Below are 26,768 nucleotides of genomic sequence, written 5' to 3' on the forward strand. Positions count from 1 at the left end.
TTTCACTGAATCTATAGGTTGCTTTGGGTAGTATGGATACTTTAAGAATAATAATTACTGCAGTCATAAACACAGGATTTTCCTTCCATTTGTTTGCGCCTTCTTCAACTTCTTTCATCAGTGATTTATAATTTTCAGTGTACAGGTCTTTCACCTCCTTGGTTAAATTTATTCCTAAAAGTATTTATTATTTTTGATGCTATTGTAAATGGGATTGCTTTCTCAATTTCCTTTTCAGATTATTCATTGTTAGTTCAGATTATTCATTGTATTCTTCTACTTTGCTGAATTCATTTATTAATTATAACAGTATTTTCTGTGCAAACGTTTCAGTTTTTTTACATATGAGATTATATCATCTGCAAACAGAAAACATTTTAATCCATCCTTTCCAATTTGGATGACTTTTATGTTTTATTTTTTTCTTGCCTAATTACTCTGGCTAGAACTTCCAATTCTGTTGAATAGAAGTGGTGAAAGTGGGCATCCTTGCCTAGTTCCTGCTCTTAGAGGAAAATCTTTCAAGTCTTACACCACTGAGTATGATATTTGCTCTAGCTTTTTCATATGTGGCTTTTATTATGGTGAGGTAGTTTCCTCCTGTTCCTAGTTGGTTATTTTTATTGTGAAAGGATACTGAATTTTGTCAAATGCCTTTTCTGCCTCTATCTTTATTTTTTATTTTTTGGCCATGCTGTGCAGCATGTGGGATCTTAGCTCCCCAACCAGGGATTGAACCCACGTCCCCTGCAGTGGAAGTGCAGAGTCTTAACCACTGGACTGCCAGGGAAGTCCCTTTTTCTGCCTCAATTGAGATGATGATGTGTTTTCCTTCATTCTGTTAATGTGGTATATTACATTTATTGATTATGTAAGTTGAACTGTTCTTGCATCCCAGGGATAAATCCCAATTCAACTTGATGAACTTTTAATGTGCTGTTGAATTTGGTTTGCTAGGACTTTGTTGAGGATTTTTGCATCTATGTTCATCAGAGGTATTTGCTTGTAATTTTCTTTTATAGTGTCCCTGTGGGGCTTTGGTATCAGCGTAATGCTGGCTTTATAGAATGAGTTAGGGAGTGTTCCCTTCTCTTCAATTTTTTGAAAGAGCTCGAGACAGATTGGTATTAATTCTTGACAGGTTTGATAGAATTCACCAGTGAAACCTCAGGTACAGAACCTTTCTTTGTTGGGGCGTTTTTCATTATGATTCAATCTCCTTATTTGTTACTGGTCTGTTCAGATTTTATATTTCTTCACAATTCAGTCTTGGTAGGTTGTGTTTCTAGAAATTTGTATCTGTCTTCTAGGTTATCCAATTTGTTGGCATATAATTGTTCATAGTAGTATTTTATGATTCTTGTATTTCTGTGGTATCAGTTGTAATGCTTCCTCTTTCATTCCTGACTTTGTTTGCATCTTCTCTCTTTTTACAGTAAGTTTTGCTAAAGTGATAAAGGTTTGTCAATTTTTTCAGAAAACAGCTCTTGGTTTTGTTCACCTTTTCTATTGTTTTCTAATCTCCATTTCATTTATTTTTACTCTTATAATTGCTATTTCCTTCCTTCTGTTAATGCTGGGCTTTGTTCTTCTTTTTCTAGTTCCTTGACATGTAAGGTTAGGTTTTTTTTTTTTTAAATATATTTATTTATTTAGGCCGCACTGGGTTTTAGTTGCAGCATGTAGACTTCTTAGTTGCAGCATGCATGCAGGATCTAGTTCCCCGACCAGGGATCCAACCCGGGCCCCCTGCATTGGGAGCACAGAGTCTGACCCACTGGACCACCAGAGAAGTCCTAGGTTGTTTATTTAATGTACACACTTATCACTACAAACTTCCTACTCAGAACTGCTTTTTCTGCATCCCATAAGTTTGGTACTTTTTCCCCCATTTGTTTCAAGACACTTTTTGATGTTCCTTCTGATTTCTTCTTTGACCCATTGGTTGTTCAGGTGTGTGTTAATTTCCCTTTTTGTGTGTGTGAAATTTCCTGTCAATCATTTCCAGTTTCATACCATTACGGTCAGAAGTGATACTTGTTATGATTTCAGTTTTCCTAAATTTGTTAAGATATGCTTTGTAACCAAATGTATGATATATTCTGGAGAATGTTCCATGTGTGTTTAAGAAGAACGTATATCTTCTGTTGTTGGATGGAATGTTTCATATATATCTGTTAGGTCCATTTGGTCTAAAGTGCAGTTCAAGTCCAATGGTTCCTTATTGATTTCCTGTCTGGATGCTCTATAGTGGAAAGTGGGATATTAAGGTCTCCTATTATTGCATTGCTATCTATTTCTCCCTTCACATGTTAATATTTGCTTTATATATTTAGGTGCTGCAATGTTGGGTGCATACATATTTACAATTGTTATATCTTCTTAATGACCTCTTTATCATTATTTCATTATTTAATGACCTTGTCTCTTGTCACATTTTTTTACTTAAAGTCTATATTGTCCACTAGAAGTGTATCTACCCCTGCTCTCTTTTGGTTTCCATTTGCGTAGAATATCTTTTTCCATACCTTTGCTTTCAGCCTACAACTGTCATTAAAGCTGGACTGATTATAGGCAGGATCTTGTAGGGTGTTGGGTCTTTTTTTTTTTCCTTCAATTTTAACCCAGTCATCCTCTCTGTATCTTTTGATTAAAAAACTTAATCCATTTACACTTAGTAATTATTAATAGGTAAGGACTTACTATTTCCATGTTGCTAAATGTTTTCTGATTGTTTTGTAATTCCTGTGTTCCTTTCTTCCTATTTTCATTTGTGATTTGATAATGTCTGTAATGTTGTGCTTTGATTCCTCTTTATCTTTTGTGTATCTACTATAGGTTTCTGCTTTGTGGTTTCCATGAGACTTACATAAAAGTTATTTTTAATTGATAACAATTTAACTTTGATCACATACAAAAACTGTACCGCTTTACACCCATTTTATGTTTTTGATATCACAATTTACATATTTTTATATTGTGTACCATTAACAAATTACTGTGGCTAAATTTTGTCTTTTAGCTTTTATACTAGAGTTAAGTGATTTACACACTACCATTACAGTATTAAGGTATTCTGAAATTTTTTTGAATTTATTTATTTTTATTGAAGTATAGCTGACCTACAATACCATGTTAGTTTCAGGTTTACAGCAGAGTGATTAGAATACACATACACACACACACACACACACACACACACACACACTCCCCTATCCCTTTGGTAACCATAAGCTTGTTTTCTATGTCTGTCTGTTTCTGTTTTGTAAATAAGTTTACTTATACTAATTTTTAGATTCCACATATAAGTGATATAGTATTTGTCTTTCTCTATCTGACTTACTTTACTTAGTATGATAATCTCTAGGTCCATCCATGTTGCTGCAAATGGCATTATTTCATTCTTTTTTATAGTGAGTTAATAGTCCATTGTATATATATACATCACATCTTCTTTATCCATTCATCTGTTGATGAACACTTAGGCTGCTTCCATGTCTTGGCTACTGTAGTCCTGCTATGAACACTGGGATGCATGTATCTTTTCAAATTAGAGTTTTGTCTTTTCCAGATATATGCCCAGGAGTGGGATTGCTGGTTCATATGGTAACTCTATATTTAGTTTTTAAAGGAACCTCCAAACTGTTTTCTATAGTGGCTGCAGCAATTTACATTCTCATCAACAGTGTAAGAGTATTCCCTTTTATTTTATCCAAAACAAAACGTTTATGTTTTTTGCAAATAGTTTCTTTCCAGAAGACAGCCGTCTTCTCATTCTCTTGACAATGTCTTTTGCAGAGGAGAAGTTTTTAATTGCAATGAAGCCTAGCTTATCAATTATTTCTTTCATGGATCATGCCTTTGGTGTTGTATCTAAAAAGCCAAACCCAAGGTCATCTAGATTTTCTCCTATGTTATCTTCTAGAAGTTTTACAATTTTGAGTTTTATGTATAAGTCTACAATCCATTTTAGTTAATTTTTGTGAAGGGTTTAAGGTCTGAGTCTAGATTAATTTTTTGTGTGTGGATGTCCAGGTGTTCCAGTACCATTTTTTAATCTGTTCCATCGATCTATTTGTCTATTCTTTTGTATTCAGTGATTTGTATTATCACTGTATTTGGGGGCTCGGTTGTCTGTTGCATATGTATATAATTGTTATATCTTATTGGTGAATTGACTTTTTTATCATTATATAATGTTCCTCTTTGTCTCTTGTAACAATTTTTGTCTTAATTAGTCTATTTTGTCTAATATTAGTAGAGTCACTCCTGTTCTCTTTTGGATACTGTTTGCATGGAATATCTTTTCCCGTTATTTTACATTCAATTGATTTATGTCTTTGAACCAAAAGTGAGACACCCATAGTTCGATGATGGTGTGAGAAATCAATGCAGTTTGGTAAGCAAATCTATTATAGGTCTGGGTCTCTACTGTATGCTTCCATTTATATAAAGTACAGAAAAAGGCACAAGTGGCCTGAACTGACAGACTCAGGGAGTTATCCCTGAAAGGGAGTGGATGCAGAAAGCACGAGGGCTTTGGGGGGCTGCCTGCCTTCATTTGCTTTCTCATCTGGATGGTGGCTGCAGAGTGTGTCCATTTTGCAAATATACAGCCACTGGACACTTGCTTGCACTCCTATGTATGTGTGCTATACTTCACAAACACTTTAGGGTAAATAAAACAAATCTTGATTCCTTAAGAGATGAACAAAATGGATCCTGGTGTGTGTGTGTGACCACTGATTCCTATTGTTCTCATGGAGGCCCACGAGGGGGTGTGCTCATACTATCCAGGCAGGGAGGCCTTTTCCGTGGGTAGGTACTGTAGCATTGCCATTTGCTTAGGAGGGGGAGCTCTGTGTGTGTGGGGGGGTGGGTGGCGGGGAGGAGGGAGCCTCCGCTCCAGGGACCTAGGCTTACCAAGGCAAGTTCATGGATGACTGAGGTGAACTCACAAGAGCCAGTGTGCTTTCCCACAAGAAATTTGACAAAATGATAACACATCACTCTTCCAGCTCTGTTTGGGCACAAACAAATGGTGAACACAGAGGCAAACCTGATGGCATCTGATCCCTGCCAAAATTCCACACCAGGTGATGTCAGACTGAAGGCATATCTGTTTTCCCAGGAGGCTCCCAAAGGCAGAAGGCAGTGTCTCCAAGCTGGCGCTGTTGTTTCCAGCTCTGGTAACCTGCTTGGGTGTGTGGGGGTGAAAACCACTGCAGGGAGATGGAGGAGGTGGCAGGAATGGGGACATTCCCTCTCAGAAAGGAAGACCGAGTGGAAAGCCTTTCAGCTCCAACTGCCCCCTCCCACAGGCTCCCCAGGACCCCACTCACTCAGGAGCCTGCCACTCCTGAAGAAGCACATGTTCAAGGACCTGAAGCACACTGAGGGGTAGGGAAGGCCTCAGCATATGCGCTTGTGCAAATCAAACACCCCAAAAAGCAGGACTGGGCCAAGGGCCGGGTGGTATCCCCACCTGAAAAAGAGCCTGCCCTGCTCAGCTCACTGCCAATGCCCCCTCCTCCTGGGGGTCTCCTCCAGATCTGTCGCAGGCTCTCTTCCCAACCTCTTCCAGGGGTCTGTTGGGATGACAGGCCAGTAGGGAAAGAAGACTCCTAGCTCCTGAGTTAGAAAAACAATTCTCTTTGGAAAGAAAGTTTCAAACTGAACATGGGTCCACGCTACTAAAGTGAGATGGGTGGGGATCGTCAGAAGGAGGGGCCTCTCAATGACCCTGAAGCCAAGGGAGACTCCAGGTGGAGGGAGGGGTCCTGGGGAGATGCCAGGGTAGCAGGATCCTGACCTCAGACAGCCTCCCCAAGGGAAGCCCTGAGATTTGAGTGAAATCACTCAGGCCTGACTGAGACCATCAGAAGGAGAGGTGGCAAACTGTCCCTAAGACTTCCTATTCCCTCAGACATGATTTGTACCCTACGCTCACACTCACAAGCAATCACTGGGACGGGCTCAGCGTGCCTTGAACACATTCCTGCAGGTGAACATGGTTTTGTGTTGACAAACAAGTAACTCTTGTTGCCTCTGCACCTACTCATTCCTGGGTACAAAGAGCAAGAGTTTGGAGGGCAAAGGATCCCTCGTCATGCAAATCTCTTTGCTTCCTGGTCAGTACAATGCAAAGGCAATGTGCTCTCACTGCCAAGCTGCTGGGTGCTCATGACACCTGACGCCCGTCACGGGAGGCACCCCCTGTCTCCCCTTCCCCCCACGCCTCCTGAGATGGGCCCCAGGTTGCTTCCAGTTTCCACCACCGGGGTTAATGATAGGCTGGTTTTCTTGTTTTAGGTGCTGGAATTATAGTGCATTGCTGGACCCACAGTCATCTGGAGCAGGGGGTCAGAGCAGCCACAGAGAACAAGTCTTGTGCTTTGTCTTTTTATTATTCTTTATTTACTGGTCCTACCAACGTGACCCTTTACCCAGGCCCACTGTTCCTATGTGCACTGGCTTTACAGACATTTGCGCCATATTTCTGTGTCCCAAGTTGTGACTGATTTCTCCTTCCTATTCCTTTTCCATGCTGTGCCTCATTTTCTCAGAATCTGAAGGCATTTTTGTTTGTTTGGGTCTGTGTAAAGGTTCCTTGGCAGGAGAACATGCATATGATCTTAAAATAAAGACAACATTCTGACACTAAGGTAATGCACAGAAAAAATACAGTACACAGACATCATTGCAAATAAATACCCTGTACAGATGAAGTTTTTGTAAATGTAACATTATTTCTTATGAATCAACACTGTAAGAGAAGGTAAAAATAGGGGTCCCTACAACTAGGAATAAAAATGCTTATTCCAGGAAACAGAATTCTTCTATTCTTGCTACTTATATTATTATAATTTGTCCTGTATTTTGGAGGAGAGAGGACACTTTTTCTTCTTCCTCCTCCTCGAGTACCAATTTGACCACTTGCACAACCTCACTCAGCAAATCAGGACAGGACATAGATCTGGTTTGCTAAGGAGCTTTAGTGACTTCTGTTTCCTGAAATTAACAGTGATTAGTTACACCAAGCAAGAGAATATATAATGTCTCTCTCTCACATTTGCAAAGAATACTATGGCTAGCCCTCACCCCAATGCACGAGGCAGACGGTGCCGGCTCCCCTGCCACCCGCCCCACTCTTCACAAACGTGGCGTGTTGTTCACATAGCTTGCTTAGCTTGTCCCATAAAGTCCATTTGGTTCCCAAAGCACACTCAAGGTTTGTGTTCACTTTCGTTTTCTCAGCCCCTGAATTTGCAAGGATCTGCACAGTAAAGAATCACTGACTAACAGAATTTTGCACAATTGCTGTTTTCTTTCCCTCAATGAAGATGCCCAGGGTCAGGTTAGAAGGTGTGCACCTGTTCACACTGATTGGTCCACACTGGCCTTCAACATTCCCAACTAGCTCTTCACTGTCCATTTTAGAGAATAAACTACGCTGGGACACCTCCCTAAACTGATGAAGGCACTACTGGCAATGATTACTAACAAAAAGGCGTTGAAATATAACACCCTAAAAATCGACGACTGTAGAATTTTCTAAGTGTACCACAATTTGGCACAACCACCGGAGTAACAAAACAATTCCAATTTGGAATTTCACTGGTACAGTTGTATAAAATTCTGTTAATCAGTCATGCTTCACAATGTCCTAAAACCCAGAAAACTCTGGAATTTGTAGGTAATACTACTCATTCAATAATTTATCTTTTTGTTTTCAAGTGCCTTTTACTGTTTAACCAGAGCAAAGGTCAAGTTTTCTTCTTGTTACATTGAACTATTCCTAAGAATAATAATAATACAATATGAAAAACCCCAGAATCCGAATACCCTGGATTTCTTAATGAACATGGCATTTAAAATCTGTAATTTCAAACATGAACCACAATGCCGTATAATTAAAAGGCTGCTGAACCACAGCGTGGATACATTTAGCCGGGCTCCTTACCAAGTTGAAGCCTTCACCTAAACAGTCTAGAGCTACACGCTAGAGAGGACACATCTGTGCCATGTGCTGATATCAGATCAACACACCGTTGGGAGCTACAGGACCACGAGACAGACTACGGCATCTGAGACGGTCTCTACGCCAGGGATGAAGGAAGCAAATATAATATCAAAATATCAAAAGTGCACAGGTGGATTGGGTAAAAAAGGAGTATCTGTAATAGGGAGACCCCAGTGGTGAGTGTTTCTAGAGGGTTCCTAAGCAAGCCTGGTGGTCGCTGTCCAAGCAGGTTCTTCAGCGCCTGTACAAAGGCCTTTCCAAGCAGCAGCTGGTGGCATTCTCAACATTAAAGCTTTTATTTCCTCTGCCATTAATAACTTGGGGAATGCTATTTTGAAAAGAATTGCAGTAGCATATCCAAAAATGTTTCTAAGTGGACTTTTAGGCTGCCCTTCCTTCCTCTGCGTGGGCCCATGGGAGAGGAGGGGAGGGGGCTGCAGTGTGACAGGGCCGGCGGCCGAGTCCTCCCAGCAGCTACTCTACAGCTGAAAATGGGAGAAAACAAGACAACGTTAGAACCGGTCACCCGTCAGACAACTAAAGCTCTCACCGAGCTGTGAGGGCATGGGTGTGTTAGTTGGCAGCAGAGAAGACCTGCACATGTTAGGGGGCGCCGCTGGCCCCGAGTACCTCATGAAGACCCTTTACTTGACAAGTATGGAGAGAAGCTGTGTGCCAGGCTTGGCAAGGAGGCAGAAGCAGTATGCGGCGCCAGCAGGCAGCCATGCCCCTGGAAGTCCTGCTTGCAGAGGGGAGATGGCCCGACATCTTCTCAAGTGGGAGGGGAATCCAAGACCTGACATCCCATCTGCAAAACAGCCTGGAGCTGGGTATAGGCACACAGAAGGGACAGGTATTGTCCATCCTGTATATTTTCACTCCGCGGTTTGCCAAACCCAAGTTGGTCTGGGTAGCACCTGGCATCTGGTGGGAATTGAGACATGCTTGGGAACTAAGGGAAAGAGTGGAATCGGGGTAGATAGCTGTGCGCAGGGACAACGAAAATTCCCCCTCTGGGCCTCAGAGAGAGGAGGCAAAGAGCTATTCAGGGAGACTGCAGCTTCATGGCTGGTGGGCCCCAAGGATGACATGGAGAGAAACACTGAGAGAAGTTCGGCTGCCAAAGCTCTTGGTGTGGGTGCAGCTTCTGAGCATGGGGGAGTACTATGGCTGCCTTTCCTGCCTGTCACCACCTCTGGAATTGCACTGATGATCAAGAACCATATTCCTCCTACCGTGAATCCTGAAACTAGCCCTGGGTCCATTCAAGGTTCCCTTCCCACACCAGGCCGGGCTTCAGTTAATAGCTGTGGGACCCAGTCCCTCATTTCAGCCTGGCCTGCTGGTAACTCAAGCTCAGGTTGGGGATTTCCACAGCCCTGTTTCTTGTAGTCTGAAGCTCCCTGAGAGGAAGGCCTGATAATGGGCAGAGAGTGAAAAAATCCAACTGGAAGCTGGGGACACTCTAAGTACAAAAGGATGGGCTTCCTGTGAGGACAGAGGTCTGGCCAGGCACTTGGGAAGTTTTTCTCATTGGAAAAAACCCAAGCCTTGGCATGCCGATTTGTCACCGTGCAGGCCACCGGACAAGCGTACAAATCTCAGAAAGAGAAACTGAGGCTGCTGAGCTCTGGTCTGGGGTGTGGCTAGGTATGCCTGTGCCTCTTGAGCATGACCGGTGCCCAGTGCACGTGTACGTCTGGGCTGGAGGACATGGGCCACAGGGTTGCTCTTCCTCTGGGTTTAGGGGAAGGAATTCTGTAATTCCGTCCCAAATATAAACTGTAACAAGATGCCGCACAAACTACAAAATAATTCTCTCCGTAATCTGTACCAAGCACAGAGTGTCCTCCGAGGCTGCACCTGGGATTCAGGCTGGAACCTCTAACACTGGTTTCTGGGTGCCGGGGCAGTACAACTGCATTAGACACATGCAGGGAACATGCAAGTTTCAATGCAAGTTCTGCCCCTCCCAGTGGAAGCCAATGGCACCCGGGCCCTGGGAAGCCACATTTTTGCGAGGACACGTGGCTCCAACCCCACCTTGACCACCCCTCCAAGAGAGCAGCTGCTGTGAAGGGTGGTCCCGAGGGGTGAGAAACAGACACAAAGCTTGCAGTGTCCAGGTGGAGCAGCAGGCTGCCTCTGATAAATTCTTCCCTCTGTGCATTAGTCACAGTTAAGACCAGCCTAGCACCATGGTCCCGCTGCTGCCAGGTTAGTTGAGGTGAAGCGGACAGGTGATATGCGGCAGGTTAGCTGCAGCGTGTACCCTTGCGGCCCTAATCGCAGTAAACGTTATATTTCTCGCCACAGAGCACCTGGGCAGCAAGCCCAGCACCCTCAGCCCTGTCACTAGCGCAGGCGCAGGTGTGACTTACGCTCGGGGTGCCAGGCTTGGCCTTGGGGGTGGCCTTGGCGCGGCTTCGCCGGGTCTGCTCATGGTCCAGCTCAAGCAGCTCCAGCCGCTGGGTCAGCGCCAGCTTCTGCTGGATGGCCATGCGCAGCAGCGAGTTGAGTGTCTTCTTCTCGTCCTCAGCAGCTGCCAGCTGCCGCTGCATCTCATCCAACTGTGTGATGTACTCGTCACACCTGCGGGGACGCAAGAGGCGAGAGCGTGGCAGAAGGACCTGGGAGAGCCAGCAGCGTGTGTGATCACGGCTCCCATACTGAGGGCTCCAGAAGGTGAGCAGACCCCATCTGATCACTGGGCTAGAAACGAAGAGGATGTGCCCCTCTGAGGTTTGGCTTTCTCTGGGAGGGGCTCTCTGAAGCCAGTTTTCACTAAAGGAGGTGGTGGCTGCCCTTCAAGGCCTCCAGGTGGCTCAGGGGCAGCGGGCTGGAGGTGTGACATCACTTGGCTCTCAGGATGTGGGGATAAACCCGAGGGCAGGAATTGGCTTGTTCCTGGAATAGCCCAGGCACACAGTAGGTGCTTAGTAAGTCTAGAACAAATGGCTAACCAGAGCCTGGGAAAAGCACATGTGGATGTCATAAACAGCCCTATTTTAGTATCTGCTGAGCTGTGACATATGCTCCCCACCTAGGTAAGCAGCTGGGAGAGAAATGCCCACCCTGGGTCTGTCCCTGAGGGAGGGAGTGCGGCCTGGGTGAAGGGGATGGTGGGCACACCCACCCTACACCCCCATCCACCAAGGCCAAGGACCATCAACAAGTTTTAACCCTTGCCCCGAGGTTTGTGATCTTGGCACCATCTGAGAAGCCAGGCTTTTAAATAAAACAAGTTGAGGAAGCAAGGGTCAACATACTATGTGCTGAGGACTAACTGTGAGATCTTTCCCAAGCACTTTGCTCAGGAGGAAAGAAAGCTTCCAGAGAGGCCTGGAAGCTTCTTTCTTTGTATTTGCCCCCTCCCCCCACATCGTTGAAATGCAGGGAGTGCCCAGCACCCTGGCACAAGGCAAAGTAGGTCTTGAGCTCAGTTTCAACCCTGTTTAACCCAGAGCCTCAGCCTCCCAACCCTGACTGACACTGGCCAGCAGATGGCACCATGCCTCTCTGAATAGGGAAACACCCAGAAGCGGGCCCCAAAAGCAGCCTCCAGCTCTGCACCTGCCCGGCTTCCTGACCACAGGACTGGCCTAAAGAAAGACGCCGCCCGCCACCCCCACAAACTCTAACTGGTAGGGTCAGAGAGGCAGCACTGGGACCCCGCCCCTGCTGGGAGGGGAACCTTCCTTCTAAATACACGAACTTCCCACCAAGTTCTGAGGGCAAACTCATTTGTTATCACTGGCTTGCCCACTTGCCCGTTTCTCCTTCGAAGCTCATGTCTCCAGCCTGGCCATAGGACCCACTCTTTTAGCTTTCTGCTTCCAACTTTCTCATCTTAGGTGTAAACTGGAGACAAAACTGGGCCCCTGGGTTTTCACACAGCAGAAATGGAATTACCCACAGGGCCAGGCTCCTGGGCTGCTGAGCAGCGAAAGGAACAGTAAGCGTTACCTGGTGGCGAACATGGCACGCAGTGAGGAGAAGGTGGCCGCGTCCTCCTTGAGGGCCTTGAGCTCATTGCGCAGCTTCATCATGGTCTCGGTCACCATGGCCTTCTCGTTCTCGTACTTGCTCTTTAGGTTGGCGAGGGCCACCTCTGCCGTCTGGGGGGTCAGAGATGCAAAAGACGGGCAGGTGAGGGGCGTCAGGAGGGGTCTGCTGCCTCAGTGCCACAGACCAAGGCCCCAGCCAGCCCTGGGGCCTCTCAAAGGCCTCAGCCCCTCCCCACAGCATTGAGGTGAGATTTTCTCACATCTTTCCTTCAGTAGCAGGAACAGCACGGGACAGGAGGCCAGGGAGGGTGAGAAACCCCCCGCCCACGTGCCCACCCCTGCTGGACCCGAGCGCCATGCACACCTGCTTGTTGGCCTTGAGCACCGTGCGCAGCGTGGTGATCTGCTCCCGCTTGGTGCTGAGCAGCGACTTCAGCTTCAGGATCTCCTCCATGAGTGCCTCCCGGTCCTTGTCCGCAGCTGGGCCCAGCTCCTGTGAGGCCAGGCGCTGCCGCGACAGCTCTGTGGTGCGGTCCACGGCTGCCTGCAGGTGCCTGATCTGGTCACGGATGATGGCGATCAGGTTGTAGATGTTCATGGGCTCCCGGCGTGGGTCACTCAGGGGCGAGGGCAGTGAGGAGCCAGGTGAGGGGCTGCTGTCCCTGGCCCTACCCTCTGCGGCAGGCGGCCCCTTGGGCAGGACAGGTGAGCGACGCCCGCGGGCCTCAGGGCTGCAGCTGCCGGCGCCAGCCGGGCCCTCTCGGTAGTAGTCCAGCACCACACGGGTGGGCGTCTCGTTGTTGCACATGCACACGTGGTGGTAGAGGTTGGCCAGCTCCTCACTGAAGGTCACCAGCTCGTCCTGGGCCACGCTCAGGCTGCCTTGTGTCTCGCCTGCGACGTCGCTCACCTTCTTCAGCTCCATCTGCAGCCGGGACAGGAGCTCGCGGTCCTGGCGGCTGGCCTTCTCCAACAGGGAGACCTTCTCAGTGAGCGCCTGGCTTTCGGCCTCATGCCGGCCCTTCTCCTCGGTGTGCTGGGCCTCGCTGGCCTCGTGTGCACTGCGCAGGGCCTTCAGCTGCTCCCGAAGCTCCCCAGCCTCTGCCAGGGCCACACGGTACTTGCAGGCCAGGATCTCAGGCCCATTGATGTCCACCTCATAGTAGTCACCATCCTCATGGCTGTCTCGCTCCTTCTCACTGTCCAGGGCCGTCCGCCGCTCCTTGCTGGCCTGCAGGCGCCGCAGAGCACTCAGGTTCTCTGTGAGGCGGCTCACCTCCTCCTGCTGCTCCGACAGGGCCCCTCGGGCCTGCTCCAGCTGCTTCTGTGTGTCCTGCAGCGTTGCCAGCAGGCCCACCTTCTCCCGCTCCATCTGCGAAGGCACAGAAAGGGCCCGTCAACAGCCCACAGGAGTACTTGCGCTCAGAGGACCCCTGGACAGTCCCAGTAGTGACTCCATCCATGCCATGACCATCACCCTGCTAGCCTCTCTGTGATAAATTCGGGTGGAGGTGTCATGTGTGGGGCTATGATGGCTCTTCCCCCTGACCAGATACTTGCGGGGCTGGGTGAGTCCCTCCTCAGAGACACGCAGCGAACCAAGGGGCTGTGGTGCAGACCCTGGGATTCTGTTCAGTCGGAGCAGGAAACCCTGACGTGACGTGTCTACAGGACACAGCATGGGAAACTACATGCAGGGACCTCAGACGGACATAAGAAAACCTCTGGTGGTGCCCAAACTTGTAACCAGAAACCTAATTCTCTGGGCACCTTCCACCTATAATGCTGCAATTCCACTTAGGTTAACAATACAGAATTACCTATGTAAAAGAAATGTAAGTAAAAGAAGGTGCATAGCATTGACAAAGTGTCAGGAAAGCGCTGTCCTGGTGACCAGCAGGTCTGGCCAACACCATGGGGGACAGGAGTGGAGGTGGGAATGGTGCACGTGGGCCCAAGGCCCGGGGCTGTGACAAGACCCGGGTGGGGTGGGGCTACCCACCCGCTCACCTGCATTAGCTGCTGCTTAAGCTTCTGGATCTCAGAGATGTTGAGCTCACTGAGGAGGTCAGAAACGAGGCTGGGGGAAGGTGGAGCAAGGCCGTCCTTGGTGGGCGTGGAGGTCTTGTTGTCCAGCGGCAGCTTGGCCAGGCCACCGTGCTCGAAGCCATTGGCCAGGGCTTCGGCGTCATCACCGAGCTTAAGGCCGTCCAGGGAGACGTGCAGGTGGCTGGTGTAGAGGGAGTCATTGATGCTCATGTAGTGCGACAGCTCCTTGCGCAGACTGTTCTTCTGCTCCCGCTCTGTCTTCAGCGTCTCCAGCGCCTCCTCCAGCTGCCGCTCCGAGATCTCCTTGAGCCGAATGGCGTCCTCCAGCTGGCTGTTGAGATATTCGGTCTCCTCCTCCAGACGCTTGATCTCATGCTTGAGGCCCTCAAACTCCACCTGTGAAAGAGAGGTCAACACTCTTCTATGCCTGAGGAATGGGGAAGAAGCACCATTGTGCTGACTACACAGCTGGGAAGACATGGATGCTTAGAGGGTTACAGGCATGAGGTGCACACAGGAAATGGTCAGCCCACGCCTGGGACACGTGCACGTGGTATGAACAGTGCAGAAGCATGAGACCTGCTCATCACCAGAGATGCCATGGAAATCAGAACACATCCACACTGCCAATTTGTCAGGTGACTTAAAATGTTGCCAAGTGTATATTGACTTTAAATTCTAAAACTACTTAAATAGCACTAAGAGTTGATTAAATATTTTAAGATACGTAAAACATGTATCTAGATGTGCAATATGACCACTACTTCTAATCATATTTCAAAATGAAGGAATTAAAACTCCCACTGAAGTGGGATGTGCCTCAGCTGCACATACCACGCAGACTGAGAGAGGCCCGAGTGGGAGTGGGAGTGAGAGAGGCAGAATCCAAGGTCACGCCTGTTGAAACAATACTTGCAGGTGGACAAGGAGAGAGCAGACAGAAACCAATGCTTGATGTGGGTACTCAGGATCTATGGGCAACTAAAAAAAAATTTTATTATCCTGCAATATGTGTGCAAGAAACAAGGAACAAACCACTCAGAGGCAGGACCAAGAGGGTCTCTGTGGGTCAAGGCCTGGGGTAGGGGAACCCCAGGGAGGGGCCAGACTCTACCACGTGCCGCCCAGGGCCTGGTTTCCCCCTCCTCAGGATGCTTGTGTGTGACTGCAGATGAGCACAGCATCACAGAGGGCCTGCTATGCAGCTAGAGAAGGAGCTCCTGTGCCTATGTTCTTGGGAGGAGATCCACTCCCTGCTGGTTGTAACAGTCACAGAGGTTCTGCTGTCAGCATAAACACATGGGCCCACACTTTCCTATGCAGGATTTAAATACTCAGGTCCCTGATGTTTGGGGTTCCTAGAATAAAGGTCCCCCCAGTCTCCACCTTGTAGAGCTGTGGTTCTTGGAGAGTTAGGTGGTAGGGTCAGGTCTTGAGGGGCCTGAGTGCCCAAGACCCCCTGGGTGTCCTGTCACAGATGGAAGTGACCCTCTTGTCCCATCACAAGTGGAGGTGACCTTCCTGTCTCTGTCCTCTCAGTGGTGGAGGCGACCCTCCTGCCCCTGTCCTCTCATAGGTGGAGATGATCCTTCTGTCCCCATCCTATCACAGGTGGGTAGAGGTGACCCTCCTGCCCTGTCCTGTCCCAGGTGGAAGTGATCCTACTCATCCCACCCACTGCGGTGTTACTCGAGGGCATGATATGACAGCTTGGACATCTCCACACTGTTCAAGGCCCACCTGGCTTCACCCCAAGGTCCAGGACCACATGGGGGTCAAAGGGGGCTGGCAAACCTGAGACAGTGGGAGAAGTGGGTGCGCTGACAGCTCTAGGGTCCCACAGGGCATAGGGACATCTCTAGTCTCCTGTCAGTACCTGAGAGGAGACGAAGCTGGACACCCAGACTTCGGGGTTCTTTATCACCTCCATTTTTTTTTTTTTTTTTCCATCTTTGCTGGCTGGAACACCTTGTCTAGCCCAACTGCCAGCCAACAAAACAGCCAAAGGCCTTGTTTTTCTGATCTTGGAGGGGCTGGGCCCTGCTGCCACACCCCTGATCCACAGTGGCATGCGGCCCTCAGCTTGAGTGTGTGGAAGGAGGGTGAAACGCCTCCTGACCACGGAGACAGCAAAGTGAGGGTTAGGCCAGGGCCGTGGCCCAGAGCCAACCTACCTGTCCCACCTGCCCAGCCCAGATACTTGCCTGGTTCTGCCTGAGCACAGACACCTGCTTTTGCAGACTGATGTTCTCCTCCTCCAACTCCGAGTAGTCCTGCAGCAGACGGGCCTCCCGGAACTTGTACTCCTTGATGTCATCCCGCAGGCGGCCACGTTGAATCTCTACATTTTGGTTGATCTGCCAGGAGGAAGGCAGGTGTGAGCAGCCTGCCCTAGCGGGTCTCACCACCCCTGGGGCAGAAGGAGCTCAGTGCAGCCAGGCCCACCGTAGTGGCCATGCAGCTGGGACTTGGAATCCCAGGCCTGCTATGGTGCCCGATGTGGCCACCTGGCGAGGAGCTGGGGCCCTGGGCTGTGAGGTATGGCAGTGAACAATGCAGGATCTCAGCCTGCTCTGACCCTTGGTTTCTTCATCTGTAAAATGGGGTTCAAAGTAGTTCCTCCATCACATGCTGCTGGTAGCACGTACAATGATGCAGTGCTGTGGAAACAGTCTGCAGCTACTCGAACAGTTCAGCACAGAGTTAACATCTGACCCATCAATGCCCCTCCTCGGCATGCACTCGAGAGAAAGGAAAACACACGTCCACCAAAATCTTGTGCACAAATGTTCAGACACTATTCACAATAGCAAAGGTGGAAACAACTCAAATGTCCACCAACTGATGAGATAAACATGCTGTAACACAAATAAATCTTGAAAAGAACATGAATAAAAGAAGAGGTATTAGTGGTCATGTACTGTATTGTATGATTCCACTTACATGAAATGTCCAGAATAGGCAAATCCACAGAGATAGAAAGCAGATGGGTGGTCGCTGGGGGGCAAGGAGAAGATGGGATGGAGAGTGACTGCTAATGGGGTTTCTTCTTGGAATGATGTAATATTCTAGAATTGATTTGGGATGGTGCATAAATCTTGCCTCCGAGGTGCCTTGAGGATTCAAATATCATGCACGGAGAGAGGCGAGTGCAGACCTGGCATGAACTGTGCAATCAAGACTGTTGGGAATTCTCAACTGGCTGCTACTATGTGCCGTGTGCCAGGACCTGGGTCCCTTGGCCCACATTCTGGGGCCATCTTGTATACTGTAGGATGTTTAGCAGCAACCTGAGCCCTGCCTACTGGATGCAGCCCCCACCCCTGTTGTGACCATTGAAACTGCCTCCAGACACGGCCAGTGTCCCATGGGGGCAGAATCATCCCCTAGACAAACTCTCCATCTCTCCCCACATCCCTGTTCCCAATGCTCCAAACAGCTTCCCCGACATGCCTGCAAAGATCTAACACCCCCCCCACGCCAACACCACCCCACCTGGACCCTCGGCTAGAAGCGCCATCACCCACTGGGCCCCATAGCTCACCCTGTCCTCCTCACCCAGCACACTGGCCTCTCTGCTGATGCTGAGGTTTCTTGTGATCACATCCGTGCATACACTAAGATTCCATATAGGTACACACGGAACAGCAATGTTGGATTGGTAAAATGAAATAGGACCAATAAGAAAAAAAGTTCAAGAAAGCAACAGAGAGGGGAGTGAGTCATTATATGTATCAAGCACTCCTGACATACGCTTACTACCAAAATCTCCAGTAAATGGACTAACGCAGTCTTCTCAATAAGTGACCCAAGGAGGTATCCAAGAGTCAACACCAGAAAAAACAGACACCAAGTTACTGACTGGAGAAATGCAAGGCCCCCGGAAAGCAAAACTCCTATTAGGCAAAAATAAACAAAATAACAATGTGAGTGGCAATGGGAGGAAACATATACTTACTTACTTCCTAACAAAGTTCTGCATACACCTTGACTCTGGCCATTTCCCTTGTTTACCACCCAACTGACTGTTACGGTTAATTTTAGTGTCAACTTGTCTAGGTCCTGGCATCCAGATATTTGGTCAAACACCAGTCTAGATGTCGCCATTCAGGTATCTTTCAGATGAGATTAACATTTAAATTAGTAGACCCACTGAGTAAAGCAGATCATGCGCCATAATGTGGGTGGGCCTTATCCAGTCAGTTGAAGGCCTTGAGAAAAAAAAAAGACAGCCTTCAGACTCAAGCTGCAACATCAGTTCTTCCCTGGGTCTCCAGCCAGCTGGCACAACCCGCAGATTTTGGATCTGCCAGCTCCCACAACTGAGTGAGCCAATTCCTTACAATAAATCTCTCTCTCTCTACACACACACACCCCTATTGGTCTGCTTCTCTGGAGAGTCCTAACACAATGATTGCTATATAAGAACACATGCTTGCTGCATCCACTTTGTGTAAGGCAAGCTGGTTGCTCCCCACCTGCTGTGGTTCAGCCCACTCTGGCCTGATGCACCTGCTGAGACCACCTGCCTACTCTCAGTATGGGAGGACACAGGAGGTAAGATGGTGAGACAGGGGCAGCGGGTGGGAGCTGTTGGTCACGAACAATGTAAATGGGCTTTATTTAAAACTTAACAACTCCCCTCAATAAAACAAGTGGTCCTGAGGTGGACAGAAAGAAGACAGAAAGAGATAAGACAACGGGCCAGCCTGATTGCCTAGGCCAAAGCCCTCTGCACCCCAGAACCTATGTGCCCAGGCTGCACCAGAAACCTCTGCTGAGCTGAACCTTTGCACAGTCTTCCTGCACAGGAATTGTCTTTGTTATTTTTATTGAGATATGATTCATATACCATGAAGTTCACCCACTGAAAGTGTACAATTCAGTGGTTATAGCTTCTTCAGAGTTGTGCACCATTACCTGTTCCGGAACATTTTCATCACCCTAAAAAGAAACCACACACCAATTAGCAACCACCAATCTGCTTTCAGTCTGTGGATTTGCCTTTTCTTGACGTTCACAGAAACGGACCTGGACAACGTGTGGCCTCTCTGCGTGGCTCAGAAAACCTTTCACTGGCGCTGTCTCCATACTGGCACTGCACGTGATGCTCAACCGCCCCGAGGGGCATCACCCACTCCTTCACTACTGAGTACCAACTGTGCTAGGTGCTGCTCTAGGCTCTGTCTTGTTCACTGAGGCACGTGTACAGTCGCCCACGCACAGCACACACATTGCCAACTGGTGTCAGCTGCTGCTGAGGGAGGCCCAGTAGGTGAGGAGGGGTGTTGTACTGAAGTCAGGTCTGGGAGTCTGGAATGCAGAGCAGCCAGTACCCCATGTTGCAGAAGCCCCATCACGGCACAGCTGGAGCTAAGGCACAGGGAGGGAGCACCGCCCAGCACAGGAGCGCTCCAAAGCTGGTCAGTATTTTCCCTCAGAGGAAAGGGCAAGATGTTTAGCCAGGAGGCCATAGCCCAAGCCCCAGGAAAGGCCTGTGGCCCCATGTAAGGCCAGGGTGGAGGTGGGAGGGATGCCCCAGCCCAGTCAGAGCTGTGGAGCCTGCACAGGGAGAAGGTGAAGACAGAGGCAGAGACCGGAGCAATGTGAACACAAGACAAGGAACACGGAGGGTTGCCGGCACCCAAAAGCTGGAGAGGCTCCACATGGAACATGGTCCTGCCAGCACCTTCATTTCAGATACAGAAAATCTTAGAGAATAAAATTCTGTGGTTTTAAGCCAGTAGTTTGTGGCAATCTATTATGGTGGCCCGAAAAAACAAATATACAAATATAGGTTTAATACCAGGAAAAAGACATTGCTGTACCAAATACCTGAATATGTGGAAGTGGCCGTGGAGGTGGGGATGGCCAGAAGCTGGAAGAGCTTTGAGGAGGACAGGAAAAGGCCAGACTGCCTTGAGACTATTGGTAGAAATGTAATTGTTTCAGGTGACTCTGGTGAGGCTCAGAGAAGAGTCACAGAGAAATCTTCAGTTGCCTTAGGGAATGCATATACCATCACAAAATAACACTAGAAGAGGTATGAATGTTAGTTAGAAGTGCTCCCAGTAAGGCCTTAGGAGGGAACAAGAAACAGTGGAAAGGCTGTCCTTGCTGTAAAGTGGTAGAAAACCAGGCTGAGCTGTATACCAGGGCTGGGTGGAAAGCAGAATTAGTAAGCGAGGAATTTGGATGATTAGCAACCTCTGGGTTGTCTGCCCATGTGACAACCCCATGCCCTGGCTCTGGAGCCAGGTGTCCTTCTGTCCAAGCCTGCCCACTCCACGCTGGAGCATGGGGCTGCTGCTCCTGACCCAATACCCACCACCTCACTTTGTGGCCAAACACCTTGCTTTCTTCCAGAAGCTCCTGGTGGCCCAGATGCCACCACAGCAGGAAAAAAGCCTTTTCCTGGCTCCTAGCCAGGACAGGGGAGATGGCAACCGACATGACTTCTGCTGGGACATCTTTGTCACTCACTCCTGGGCCTGTGCAGGGCCTGACATGTGCAGAGTCCACCAGGACAGCAAGGCCAGGGTCCAATGGGACAGAAAGACTTTTCCTAGGGGGGGGTCCCACTGGGCAGATGCTGCTGACCTCTCCACAACTCACAGTCCTGCTTCGCCAGGAAGCCCTCACCCCTCCATTCCCAAGGCAAATCCGTGGAAGGCCTTGGCATGTGCAAAGGACCTGACTCTGCCTCCAGCCAGCTGTGGCTGTGCCCAGCTCCTTGGGTCTCTGCTTCTCCATCTGCAAAATGGGGCCCAAGGCCATGTCCCAGGACAGAAGTCGGCGGGGCCCGTCCATTCACAGTGCAGAGGTCAGGACCCACTGACTTTAGGCATGCAGCCAAACCTTCTGCACCTTGGTTTCCCAATTTGTGAGATGAGGGAAGTAACTGGATGCCCACAGGGTCACTGAGAGGACAAGTTATGGGGTAGCTGGAACTGTCCCACGTGCTGAGCATGTTTGCTACATGTGTCACATGATGGAGGCCACGAGTTCCTCTTGGAGAGTTGGGCATGGGGGAATGAACCCCTAAGTCAGTCATCGCAGGGTGGAAGGATGGGGATGGGGGTGGGGGTCAGAGGGCACAGCACAGCTGGCCCATCAGTCACTGAACATGGACGGCAGCAGGACCAGGCACAGGGAGGGAAATGACCTCCTGTGGAAGGGGCATCTCCTATGGCGACTGTGCAAAGCCTCCTCGGCTGGGTCACACCAAGACAGGTACAGGTTGGTGCCTATCAGGGACAGTGCTTGGTGTTGTGTCCTCATGATCCAGGCTCCTCAGCCAGGCCCGAGCCTTGGTGCAAGCCTCCTGTAGGATGGGGGACGGCCATGGAGGAGCTCAGCAGAGCAGCTCAGGCAGAAGTGGCAGGGCCAGGACCAGCAGAAGAGTAACTTGAGTGGGATGGGAGCGGAGTACAGACAGAGCCAGCAATGATGGGGACACTGACCAGGGCTCTAGTCTGAGTAGGCAGTGATGGAGAGCCTCCACTCCAACCAAGAACCTGGCATGGCTCCACAGTGATCCTACATAGCTCCTACAGTGATCAGGGGCACAGGTGGGGCCTCAGGAGAACGATGCACTGAGGATGTATGGGGGTGGGGAGGAGAAGGCTTCCTCCTGAAGCACTAAGAGGAACAGCAGGAATCCGGGCCCAACCAGACCTGTTCTTCAATAGCAGTGTGTGGGACTGGCTGAGCTCATTTCCTGACGCCAAAGCCAGTAGTCAGCAAGTCCCCCGCCACGCTCCTGACAGCCCCCTTCTGGAAGAGGGAAGGAGCAGAATGAGTCTGGGCTGGGCAGAGCACCTCTACTGGCTCTTCCGGAAAAGGGTACTTAGCCAGCAGAGTCTAGTCTCCAACTTGGGTGGTCAAATCTACAGCTCCGATGGCCCCTTCTCCCCACCCTGACTAGAATGCTCCTGTGGGAGGAAATGAGATCATGCACTCCCCCTGGATCCAGCCAAGTTCCTCCCAGGCCCACAAGCCTTGGTGATCTCTGATCCCAAACCAGGGTGGGTGACTACTCCCCACTGTTGCCGGATCCTGGGCTCTGCCCCAAACCTTGCCAGTGTCCCCTCCCAGCCCTGTGGGACCTTGACTGCCATACACCCTCACATCTGAGGTGTTGACCTCAGAGCTGCCCACCGCTCAGAACCATCTGCTGTTCTGGTCACCTGTCACTGCTCCCCGCCCCCCCCAGGAGAATAGAGGCCAGAGAGTGGGTGTTCCCACAGCCCAGAGCAAGGCTTCTTGCCCTTCCTAATGAGAACTTGTGGGCTCTAACAACCAGGGACCCCCCCAAGGCCACAGCCAGGACTGCAGCTCATGTAGACTTCTGGTTATGCCTGCTCCCCTGATGCTGTCCCACCCCATCTTGCGAATGGTGGCCCACCCTCCCACCTCTCTCGGAGGGCACTGGATGCCTGCCCTCCCCTCTCCACCTGCCCAGGCCTCTCATGGCCAGGCCCCTGTCAGGGGCCGAGCTGATCCTAGGAGCTGTCTGTGGTGGTCCCTTCTGATTTTGTTGTCATGAGCTGGCAGGTGGACACTATAATTCTGTTGTTCACATGAGGAACCCAGGATTCACATCAGCCCAAGGGCAGAGCTGGGATCCTGCCACCCTCAGCCCTTCCTGGACCACCATGAACCACATAAAACTGGGCTGGGAGTGGAACAACTTGTGGGTGGCCCTGCCCCCAGGAAGCACTGGCTTGTTTTCCCACCCACCCACAGTCAAGCAGCCCACCCTAGTTCTGCTGCTTACCTCCTTCAGCTCCTGGGCCACTGAGGCCAGGCGCTCGTTCTCTGACTGTGTGTTGGCAAGCACGTTGCGCAGCTGCTTCAGCTCTGTCTGCAGCTCCAGCACCTTGCGCACATAGTACTGCTCCTTGGAAGCTGACTCCTGGATCAGACTCTCCTCCCGGCTCTCGCCGTCCGCAGCCACCTTCTTATGGTTCGTGTGGGCCTGTCCAAACGCCTGCAGGAGATGAGATGCTCTTGAGAGGGAGACTGTAGGCAACCCTGTGGCCAGACACGTGGGGGAAGAGGGGGACACAGGAGGAGCAAGATACCTAAGGGCTACACGAGGGCTGTGAAGTTACAGAAGAGCTGGGAGTGGGGCTAATGAAGAGCCCTGGTGGGATGGGATAGAGGGACGGGCTGGAGGAACTGGGGCGAGGCAGGGATAGGAGGCCCCAGCCACCATCTCTGCCAGTGTGGCCCCCATCCGCAGACTGGCCCCAGTCCGGGGCCAGGAAGGGAAGCCCCCAGAACCAGGGTGGGTCTGAGGTCTCCCTCCAGATATGGAAACCAAGACTCAGGGAAGTGCCCTTCCCCTGCCTGATCCTGATTCACTCATCCTGGGAGACACCTGTGCCTGGGGAGGCCTGGGAAGGTGGAAGCCCAAGCCCGGCACAAGTTAGGGGACAGGAGTGTGAATCAGACCACTCAGGATCAGCCAACAGGTCCCCATGTGTGTCCTAGTCAGGAGACCCTGCCTACCTGTCCAGGACCTGAGCACAGAGATAAAAATACCAGAGGGGAGAGGACCCACCATCCCCAGACCCAGCAAGGGCTTTAGGCTGTAAGAGACAAAGGAGCATGTGGCTGGCTCAGGGAGGAGCCCCCATGGGCAAGTACAACCAGGATTGGCGCTGGCCTGCCCAAGTCCATGCCCCAGGTCCCGGCCGGCTCGGACCTGCCATCGTATCATGTCCCCCCAGGTGTCACGGCCCCTAGTAAGCACTTTTGCTTCTCTTTCCCTCCCACTCTGCACCATCACAGTAGCCAGGACGTGACCCATATAGGCCTGTAGTGTGTGTCCTCCCCAGGGGCCCCCTTCCCACTGGCCACCCCATGCAGACCTCTGAGGGGAGACCTTGTCTCTTTACAGGGCTCCTGGCTCACAGAAGAAAAATAAAAGAGAGAGGGCTCCTAAAGAGCAAAGAAAATGATGCCTTTATCTCTTGAGAGAAATAGAAACATTTTCATTCATTTATTGTTTAATATGAAGTCTAGGAATTTAGTCCAAGAAAACAACTGGGAAAACGTGCAACGCCATGTATAAGGATGTTACTGAGCAGGACTGTTAGTAATATAAAATATCAAAATGTAGAAAGTGTCTTGTTTCTCTGTCGGCAGGGGACTGGCTAAATAAAGTAGGGTAGGGTATGGTCAGGGTAACTGCTCTCCCTCCCAAGAGTGAGTCTTGTTCATCTGCTCTCAGGCACTGACAACCTGCTCAGTGAAGACACAGGCTCCTTTTTAAATCAAGTCAGCTCAGCTCTATGATTTCTGTTGCTGTCCTCCACCTCCTCCATCCTGGTCCCAGGGAAAGACTAAAGCACAAATCTGTGTCTACGTAGGACCTGCCGTATCCTGGGTGGCAGCCCCAACCCCCAGCTGCACGCCAGCCCTGGGCGAACCAGAACTTGCCAGAAGTGCAGGAAGAACCCAACCCATGGGGCAGGTGTACTGGAAAGCATCAGCCAGCTCATGGGTGTCTCTCCAAACCTCCAGACAAGCCTAACGGGGTAAACAGAGCAGAACACGCACTTGAATCTCGAGCTGGAGCATCGACATCTCGTGAGGCACCATGTCATCATCAGAGGCTATCCTGAGGTGGGATGGCTAAACACACGTGTGCGCGCACACACACACACACATTCACATCTTGGCCTGAACCTTCACCTCCACCCAGCTCCCAGCCTGGGGCCCATGAGCACCCAGGCAGCTTTTCAAGACAATGGAGCTGGAGACTTACACCTCCTGCCAAGACAAGACACTCACAGAGTCTGGATCTCCCTCCCATGTGGAAAACTAAAAACAACTGGGAAGTTTATGTGACTAAGCAATAGTTTTCAAGTCACTGAACACCAGATAGTGAGAGGCAGGGCACAGGTAAGCTCCGTGACAACCCCCACTCCTCCCAGAAGGAACTTCAGCCATGGTGCAGAAAGAAACTGAGGCCTGGCAGGCCTGAGAGAAGGAGGTGGTACTGGAAGACAGTGAGTGGACAAGGCAGTGAAGGCAGTAGACCTTTGAACAGAGGGGCCCTCAGTCCTCGCAGGGGACAGTCAGTGCAAGCCTGTGAGGAAGCCACTGAAGCCAGGAAACGGCCACCCATAGGGACAGAGGAAACAATTCCACTGCCTACATAGGCTGTAAGCAGCACTTGTTCCTACCACCAAGAGGGAAGCCCTAACCCACAGGCAGCAGGTAGAGCCCTTGCAGGTCAGGACAAAGTGGAGTTGGGGAAATGCTCTCTGGTCCCGACCAACAAATCTTAAGGGCAAAACCTGAAAGGATTAAACTATATCCCAGAATAAAGCACACGAACACACACAGGAATAACGGCACCATCTCCCAACACAGTGAAACCCAGAACCTGGCACCCAATCACTGGTGACTGGGCCTGCAAAGGGGCAGAGAAGCCAGTCCACGAGGAAAGGAGAGGACAGAGTGACAGTGACAGAGCCGGGAGATGGGGCAGGACTGATTTCTACAGGCTCAGGAACACTGAGCCATGCCAAGCAGCAACCAGAGAAGATACAGAAGATGGAATTACAAGGTGTGAGATGAAAGGGGCACTGGATGGCATTAACGGAAAATTGCACAACACAGATTAGTAAACTTGAAGAAACAGCAATAAGACTACTCAAAATAAAACACATAGACAAAAAAAGACTAAAACACCAAACACAGTGTGAGCGAGCTGTGGGATAACTTCAAGGAGCCCAACACACGGGTAGTTAAGAGTCCCTACGGGAGAGGAAGAGATGAGGATAAAAAAAAAACTTCAAGAAATAATGACTGAAATTTTTCCAAATTCGATGGAAACTATAAATCCACAAATCTTAGCAGCTCATCAACCTCCAAGCACAAGAAATAAGAAGAAAACTGCACTAAACACATCACAAACTTGTTTAAAACCAGTGATGCAGGAAAAAAATACTAAAATCAGCCAGAGGAAAAAGGACACACTACTTATAGAGAAGGAAGCATAAGGATGACACAGGATTTCTCTGACAAGCCTGGAGACAGTGGAGCAACATCTTGAAAAAACAGAACAAAAAACTTATTAACTGTAGCGCCATACCCAGTGAGAACTGTTCAAAAATAGAGGTGAAATAAAGACTCCAGACATACAAAAGCTGTAAGAATTTATCACCAGCAGATACGCATTACAAAGTGCTAAATAAAATCCTTCAGGAGAAGAAAAACAATACCAGATGGAAATCTAGATTTACAAGGAGTTAAAAGCACCAGAAATGGTGACTACGTGAGTAAATATAAAAGACTTGTTCTTCTTCTTATGTAAATCCCTTTAAAAGATAATTAAGAGATTCAATGCAATCTCTATCAAAATTCCAATGACCTTTTTTTGCAGAAATGAAAATTTATACAGAACTGAAAGGGGCCCAGAACAGCTAAAACAATATTGAAAAAAAACACAGTGGGAGGACTCACATTAAGTTTTGAAATTCTCAAACTTAAGATTTCAAAACTTAATATGAGGATACAGTGATCAAAACAGTGTGGTACTGGCATAAGGATAGACAATATAGACCAACAGAACAGAAGAGTCCAGAAATAAACCCTCACAGATGTGGTCAATTGATTTTTGAGAAGGGTGCAAAAATAATTCAGTGATGAAAGAATAGTTTTTCAACAAA

The 26,768-nt window shown here is 49.4% G+C and overlaps 1 protein-coding gene across 2 annotated transcripts in view; it reads right to left on the reverse strand.

Moving 5' to 3' along the window:
• Positions 1 to 6,394: 6,394 nt before the first annotated feature.
• The window catches only part of BICD2 (BICD cargo adaptor 2), a 53,476-nt gene continuing 33,102 nt past the window's right edge, over positions 6,395 to 26,768 (reverse strand). Inside the window, exons 2-8 of one of the 2 annotated variants that reach the window (XM_061200620.1) lie at positions 22,859 to 23,071; positions 16,284 to 16,436; positions 14,041 to 14,475; positions 12,395 to 13,402; positions 11,990 to 12,141; positions 10,405 to 10,615; positions 6,395 to 8,508 (exon numbers count right to left, since the gene is read on the reverse strand). In XM_061200620.1, the coding sequence (XP_061056603.1) occupies positions 8,503 to 8,508; positions 10,405 to 10,615; positions 11,990 to 12,141; positions 12,395 to 13,402; positions 14,041 to 14,475; positions 16,284 to 16,436; positions 22,859 to 23,071 (2,178 nt within the window). In that variant the 3' untranslated portion in view covers positions 6,395 to 8,502. The other variant, XM_061200619.1, reaches the window with a different exon arrangement.

Source organism: Eubalaena glacialis, chromosome 9 (assembly GCF_028564815.1).
Source record: "Eubalaena glacialis isolate mEubGla1 chromosome 9, mEubGla1.1.hap2.+ XY, whole genome shotgun sequence".
Lineage (NCBI taxonomy): Eukaryota > Metazoa > Chordata > Mammalia > Artiodactyla > Balaenidae > Eubalaena > Eubalaena glacialis.